This window comes from Myotis davidii, unplaced genomic scaffold, assembly GCF_000327345.1.
Source record: "Myotis davidii unplaced genomic scaffold, ASM32734v1 scaffold1461, whole genome shotgun sequence".
Lineage (NCBI taxonomy): Eukaryota > Metazoa > Chordata > Mammalia > Chiroptera > Vespertilionidae > Myotis > Myotis davidii.
Window position 1 is genome coordinate 122875 of NW_006291725.1, and position 8539 is coordinate 131413.

Here is an 8539-nt window from a genome sequence, read left to right on the forward strand (position 1 = left end):
ATTGGGGTCTCCGCCAGTCTGCAGGACAGAGTGAGGGTCCCATTTCTGGGGTCTCACAGAAGATATAGATTCTACCTTGTCAGTTATTAAATTAAAAATAAATAGATGGAAAAATTAAATCAAATGGAGAGATTGGCAGAATGAACTTTTGTTAAAATGGTACAAATATATGCTATCTAGAAAAGACACTTTAAATTCAAGAACACAATAAGTTTACTGTAAAAGGATGGGAAAAATATACTAAGTAAACAGTACACAAAAGATAGCTAAAGTGGCAATATTAATATCAGACAAAATAGACATTTTTACTAGAAACAAAGAGAGATAGTTCTAATGATAAAACTGGTTACTGTATCAATAAGACAAGTTTAAACATATTTTCAAATAACAAAAGAACCTCAAAATACAGGAAGCAAAAATTTATGGAATTGAAAAGACAAAGACAATTATAGTTAAAGAGTTTAATGCCCCATTTTCAATAATGGGTAGAACAGCAATGCAGAGGATCAACAAGGAAAGAGATAACTTGAATAAAATACTATGAACAAGCTAGACATCCACAGAACACCGAGACACTTCACAACAACAGGACATATTTTCTTTGCAAGTGTACATGAATATTCTCCAGGACTGACGGTATGGGAGGCCACAAAACAAGTTCTAATACATTTTGTGGAAAGAAGATACTGACCAAGAGGGGCTGCTGGTGGCTGAGAGGGAAAAAAAGTCACAAAAGAGCCTAGCAGTCTTTCTACACAGGGGCACATCACACAAACTGCACTTCGGGGGGGAAGCCCGCACTGACCTCCCTGCCTCTGCACTGAACTGCCTGAGGACACTGTGTTCCTGCCATCTGGGCCAGCCAGCCCTTATGAAGGAGTTCCTGGGATCCAGGCAAACAAATAGAGCATAGAAAGACAAAAGAGAAAATCAACAAATGCAAAATTTGGTTCTTTGAAAAGATTACAAAATGACAAACACTTGGATTGACTGAGAAAGAAAAGAAGACTCAAATGACTGAAGTCAGACATGAAAAAGGAGACATTACTACTAACCTTACAGAAATAAAAGAATTATAAAGGACTAATATGAGCAACTATATGCCAACAAATTAGATAACCTGGATGAAAAAAAATGGACAGATTCCTAGTAAGATGCAAACTACCAAAACTGACACAAGACAAAGAAAATCTAAATAGGTATAAAATTAACGTCCCACAAATAAAAGCCCAGGTTCAAAAGGCTTCACTGGTGAGAGCCACCAAACATTTTCAGAAGAATTAACAGAAATCCTTCACTAACTCTTTCAAAACATAGAAGGAAACAATTCCGAACTCTTTCTATGGTGCCAGTATTACCAAAGAAGACAAAGACATCAGAAGAACACCACAGACCAATATCTCTTATGAACATATACACAGAATTCTCAACAAAATACTAGCAAACTGAATCCAGAAACAAATAAAGCAATCATAAATACCACAGCCAAATTGGATTTGTCCAGGAATACAAAGTTAAATTACTATCTGAAAATCAATCAAGGTAATACACCATATTAATATAATAAAGAGCAGAAGTCCCACTGCCAGAGACCAATTCCAGCATGTCATAATTGCAAGAGTTTCATCAAAAGGTTGATGAAACTTGGGGACTCAAAAGGGTTGAGTCACACAAGTAGTCACCTGTTGGGAATGGCTGAAGGCATTTCCCCAAACCTGTAAAGGGATTATTGCTTGGCTGCCAGACAGCTAAAAGGCATCTTAATCTACATGTTATTGCCCCCTACTGGCCAAACACCTGAACAGCCATAGGCTAATTCCCCCATTCTGACAATGGACTCTGTACAAAACCCTGACCCTTTGAAGTGTATATCTCTGCCTCCCCTCAGGACAAGTTGTGTTAATAAAAAGCATGGGGTCCTGGGGACGGAGAGAACCTAAGGCCTTAGACCTTAGAACTTAGCTCCTTTAGCTAAGCTCCTCTGACCCCCAAATGCTTTTCAAAATTATATTTCGTCTCCGGACTCTATTAGTCTCTGGACTCTTAATAAATCTACGCACAGCCTTTTCCAGATTCCTGAACCCTTCTTGATGCTGGGACAAGAACCCCAACATCACACCATCATCTTAACAGACTCAGAAAAAGTATTTGACAAAATTCAACAAACCAGAAATAGAAGCAAGCTTTGTTAATATGATTTAGACCATCTATAAAAACCCAAGTTTAACATCAATACTTTATGGTGAACAGCCATATACATTACTCCGGAGACCACAAAAACAAAGATGTCCTCTTTCCTCGCTTCAACACTGTATTGTAAGTTTTAGCAAGGGAAATTAGACAAGAAAAACAAATAAAAGGCATCCAGATTGGAGAGGAACAAATTTCTATTTGCAAATGACATCATCTCTATTTACAGATGACATTTTCTTGCATATGGAAAACCCTGAAGAATCCCTACACATACACATACACAAAAACCTGTAAGAACTAAAACTAGTTCAGCAAGGTTCAGGATACAAAATAAATATACTTAAGTTAATTATTTCTACACACTAGCAATGAATATTCAATGAAGAAATGAAGAAAAAAATCTATTTAAAGTAGCAACTAGCACCCAACCCCCACCAAAAAAAGAACCCCAGGAATAAATTAACAAAATATGTGTAAGACTTGTACACTGAAAAATACAAAACATCAATAAAAGAACCCCCCTCCCCACACACAAAATAAGAAGACATCCCATATACTATTGGAAAACTTTATATTGTTAAGATAGCAATATTCCCAAGACTGATCAACAGATTCAACACAAGCCCTATGAAAATTCTATATGCTTTTTTTCAGAAATAAATATTAAAAATTATTAAATAATTGGTTCTACTCAAATTATAATTAAAGCTAAGTTCAGTGCTTATAAGCAGAGTGCAGAATTTAAGGAAGAGTCAGAGAGAATTAATCTTCTGCCAGGGACTCACTCTGTCAGAAGGACAAAAAGAAACCGTATGATTTATTCACCATGTCAAAAATTATGGTATTTTCCTAAGGTTCATAATTCAAAGTCTGAAATAACACATAATTTATATTAAAGTCTAAATTGTCATATGTTAAAGAATACTTTAAGAATCATTGGTCCAGTGATGTTTCAAAAAATTCATGTAAAGACTGAACCTCAGGATTTATTTTCTCATAAAAACAAAAAGGAAAACTCATTTTTACACAAAACATGTTTGGAATAAAATCAACTTTCAAAGTATAATTTTCAAAAACATCTCTCTATATATAAGGCCAAGTGACCGACCATCCCAACTGGCCAGCTGGTACATATGACCTGCACTGGCAATTAAAAATAAACATTGACTTGCGCATGCATGATAAATATAAAGCTCTCACTGGTGCCAATAGCACATGTGTGTTCGATCTGTCATTGTCGATTGTGAATTTGGTTGTTTTTGTTGACATTCAACGTGAACTACATTGCGATTTATTCATTGACCGTCCGACCAACTGGCCGGTACATATGACATGCACTGGCAATTTAAAAATAAACATTGACTCATGCATGCACGATACATATAAAGCTCTTGCTGGCGAAAATCACACGTGTGTTTTAATTTTATAATACTACTTAAATCAATTAAGAGAGGGCACAGGCCTGGTTGAGCATCTGCTCCCTCGCTTAGGCTTTTATATATATAGATATTATATGTACTATTTTGACATGTAATTTTTTGGAGTAACATAATTACTGCATGAATCTTTCTTCTAATTAATTTCCTTTCAATGTGCATGAAGCAGTACACCACACCACTACTAAAATCATAATTCTAAAAAAAAGAGAGAGGGGCTGAACTTCTCCTACATAAAATAAAAAACACACCATAATTCTCCTAAAAGTATAATCAACACATGTATGTCAAAGATGTACTAAGTCATTAATGAGACGTAAGCAAGCTTGACAAACTGGCTTAACAGCAGGTATAAGAAACAGATGTATAGACAGTGGGAAAAGAATGCTGAAGATTGCAAAATTAGATAGAAACCTGGTAAATGTCCAAAGGACAATAAAGCTGTAACTTTTGGGATTATGTTTTCTCTTAGGTAGAAATAATTTGAAACTTTTCAATTTTCTACAAGTTAACATCTAACTTTAAGGGCCTGAATATCAATAATAAACACTGAGTCAAACAACAAAACCTTCCCTGCTATGTCAGATGACCCTTAGGTGGGCTGGTCTAATATGACACTGAAAGGGCTTATCTTTTGCCTTATTTCTAGGTTTTGGATAATTTATCTTAATACAATTTATTCATTTCTGATTTTGATATTTTTTTCTGGAAAAAGCAGGTAGATTCTATGTTCACAAATAAAGTAAACAACAAATATAATGAAATAAGAGTATCTAAACAAATTAAACTCATCTTAAGGATGGGAATATTTTTAAAAAATAGGAAGTGATATTGATGTATTCTTGATATTTTTAATGGTATTGGGTCTTGCAATGTGAAGCAAGAATCAGACCAGGTGATATAGGACACTTCATTACCAATTACGGCTACCACTACTGAGAGAAATGAGATTTGTCAAATTAACGCTACCAGCCCTGGGATTGCCATAGCTATCACTTAAGATGGTATTCATTGTGAATATGCGATGGACTGCGAACATTACAAGTTGGGGGCAGTAAAAAAGCATTCTCTTTATTTCCCTTACATACAATGGTAAGTATTACCTTTACCAATTCTGGTTCTTCTGCCTGAAGATGATCTTCACCTGGCTGGGAAACTTCAAGAGTCTGAGGGATACAGGGTAAGAACACTCAATGACAGGCTGCCTTGGACCTCCCGCAGAGCCTCAATAAACACCCACAGTCCACTGTGGATGTAGTATATAGGGGATGACTTCCTCTACTGTTTTATTTAGGGATGGTTGATATCAAGGTCCCAGAGTAACATCCAATCATAATCTCCTTGCACCTTAGTTGAAACTATAACAAATACACACACATACACACACACAGACACACACACACACACTAGATTGAGAAAGATGTAACTGCAGTGTTTAAAAGAGACCTTTAGATACTACATAATTCTCCTTTTTCATAAGGGATGAAATCTATTCCTCAGAAAGTATCTATCTTACTCAAGAATAATATTCAAAATCTACCAACACCACCTGTTTTCTACAGTTGAATCATTGCAGTGTTAGGGAGGGCAGCATGTTTCGAACCTCAGGAAATATTTTCAGGGACCTCTATAACATTGTTTTCTTCCAAACCTTAGAAACTCTCTCTCTACAAGAGCATGATTTTATAGATGAAATGAAATTTTACTATACCTTCTAGTAGAGCTTACCAATTTTAGATTTTGTCATTTAAAAAATATATGGGTAAAGTTATTTACTTAAATTTCATTCAGAAAAATATTACCTTAGCTCTCCCCTCCCAAGCTGGTACAATGATGTGAACTTCAACCTCTGATAATTAGGGATGGGTTTGATCAGGCCAATACTAGACAGATACTTTGGGTCTACTAATTAAGTCTAACGTTTTTGTTTTTATTCATCGTTTCAAGGGTATGTTTTAAGGACTAGTTATATGTTATCTATGACTACAAAGAATAAAAGATCACTTCTGCAGGTTATTATGGATCATACTATAACAAATTCTATTTGTAGGCAGTACCTTTTTTCTGAATCTGCGTATTTCAAAAGTCATTGCTAAAACACAGCTTTCATCACATCAATACCCAGCTCAAACACACCCATGCACACAGGCGCGTGCGCGCGCTCCCACCCACATACACACTTCAATATCTTCAGAGAAACATTAAAAGATTCAGCTTAAATATTTCATTTCCACTCCTATCTTTCAATTTTCCACCTTGAATCACTAGCTCACCCACTGTTTCTCTGCCTCAGAGTCTTGCCCTAAACTTCTTTCTCACCTGAAGTACCTTCACAAATACTTTGACAATTTAAACTCCTACTTGCAATTGAATACCAGTTTAAATCTATCCTCATGAGCTTTCTATGACCAATTTAGGCCATACTAAAGTCCCATTTCTTTCCTTACATAGTACTCATCATCTTATTCATATTGCTAAACAACTATTACTTACCTAAGTAAATTACGTAACTATTTCTTTTGTGCCTTATCTCAATGAGACTGTAAGCTCCCTATAGCCAAGCACTGTGTCTTAAACTTCTTCTTCTCTCCATGTCATCTATTAATCTTGATCACTTCTTAATGGGTAATAAAGAGGAAATCACTGAGAGTGGGCACAAGGGGAATGCTCCCTATGAATTAAGAGATTGAGTGTGTGTGTGTACATTTATTTTTTCCCAAAATTTTCTAAATGAAATTTTCAATAGGAAAATATCCCATTTTATTACCCCTTAAATCACTGAAATTTCCTGGAAACAAAACACATTTAATATCATAAGTAAATTCCCAGACTGCCTATCATATCTAACAATAGCCTGATATTTTTTGAAAGATCTTGAAATTTGCTTCAGTATGTGTATTGAATCTTCCTATAGACTACAGCCTTTACTCATAAATCAATTTGATTCAGTTACCAGGAGGAATGCGGACAAGGTAGAGAAGTCACAAGACTTCAGGAAAAGACGCCCTCAAACCCAGACAGCAGATCAGAAACAAAGGAAACCCAAACTTACCAGAGATCCAGCTGAAGAAATGACAGCAGCCATGCTCTCCGCCTCTTGTTCCCCTCCCTAGAAGGAGTGGAGTCCTACAGACATGTCTGAGAAAGAGAAATAAGCCATGAAAACCAGTCTGCCTTGGCAATCTCAGACCTACCATGTTGGAATCCTCACACACAAGTAAGCATGACTTCCCTGAAGAACACAAGATTAACCCCCAAGATCAGAGAGAAAAAAATATTTTTTCTCCTGAAGATCTTGAAATTTTTAATATTATTAAATGTAGTCACACATAGGTCAAACATTGTACAAGAAGCTTTTAAAATACTTCTCATTTGATCTTCACATCAACCTAATGGGGATTATATATATATAGATGAGAAAACTGAGGATTAGAAAAATTAATTTACTTCTCCTAAGCCACCCCGGACTTCAAATCAGTCTAATTCCAATGTCCACACCTTTTCCACTAAATCAGCTTGTTGTGATGTGAAAAGTTGATACGTGGAGCCCTTTGAAAATGGGCTCAGCTCCCTCAGCTGAGTTTCTGCTTCATTCTTGGAGTTTCTTGAACCACTTTCCATCTCACAGTGCAGCAGCAGTACCTGTGCCAAGTTTAAACACAATTTAAAACAACAATTGAAGGTGTTCTAACAAATATTAATAATGACTACATATCAACACCAGTAGATCTTAACTTTTGGGGGATCCATCTGAGAATCTGACCGTGTCCACAGAATAATGCGCATATTATTTCAGGCAGTTTGAAGCCCCACTGACCCCCAAGTTAAGAAGTCCAGTTTGATAAGATTGGAAAGGGGAAAAAAGGCTAAAAAATAACAAGTGAAAACTATTTTTTCCAAAACACTGCTTATGTGGCTTAAGATATTTTCAACTTCAACGAACTACAGTAATGGTTTTCTGCATCTTTAAAACTTATTAAGAATGATCTGTCTGAGTCATCATTTCTTTTTAAATTTGTAAAGATTAATTTCTCCTTGGCAATATACCAGTAGATAATGCTGGTTTAATAGGTTTAACAACCAAACTACAACAAACGTATTTTTAATTTTACAATCAGAATAAACAATGGTATTTAAAGTTTAATATATTCGGTTTAATCTCAATTGTGTAAAATAATATAGAAAAAGACTGAAAGTAAGCCAAACCCACTGAGATCTTTGAGACCTGGGCCTCTGATGTTTACTCTTCTATTTTTCCTTATTTTCTAAGTAGATAATAATAAGTATTTGTATATACATAGGAGTTTAGTACAGGAGTAAAATTCCAGAGTAGCTTGCACACCCCCAGCTTCTAATACTGGTTTGGCTACGGTGGAAATGTGATTATAAGCAGGTCAATTAAGCACAATGAATCAGACATCACCAAATGAGACTAACCAAAGAATGTTTCTACTTTTGCCTTTGACTTTGTGCAGAAGAAATCAGGCCCATATTCTGAGTCGTAATTTCCTAGCTAATTGTTTCTGGGCGTTGTGACTCGCCCACGCCGTCTCCCCAAGCACGGCAGAAGTATCAGACTTGGGAGCGACTTCACCTGCTGTGGCTCCTAAGCCAGGGCAGTTATTTAAAAATAAGGAGAACTTCAGCGCATGGACCCGAGAAGCATTTCCCAACTAAAGCAATGTCACCGCCAGGTCGGGGAGAGATGGGCGACTTACAGGCGGTTATGTGAAATGCCGTGAAATGAGCAGACAAGGAAAAGGTGGCTGGGTTGCCCACCTGACAGGTCGCCCATCCTGCCGGGTCAGAAGCCAGGTCAGAGACTGCCCCCCGCAGCCGCACCCTCTTTCCCGGACGGCCCTTCTCGGCTCACGGCGGGGACACAGAGAGGGGAGGTGCGGCTGAGGGCC

General features: G+C 36.7%; 1 protein-coding gene across 1 annotated transcript in view; it reads right to left on the bottom strand.

Moving 5' to 3' along the window:
* Nucleotides 1–8532, bottom strand: part of ZNF624 (zinc finger protein 624) — a 24955-nt gene extending 16423 nt beyond the window's left edge. The window contains 4 exon segments of the mRNA XM_006765162.2: nucleotides 4733–4795; nucleotides 6682–6767; nucleotides 7128–7271; nucleotides 8409–8532. Coding sequence (XP_006765225.2) covers nucleotides 4733–4795; nucleotides 6682–6714 — 96 coding nt within the window. The 5' untranslated portion in view covers nucleotides 6715–6767; nucleotides 7128–7271; nucleotides 8409–8532.
* Between the last annotated feature and the right edge of the window lie 7 nt (nucleotides 8533–8539).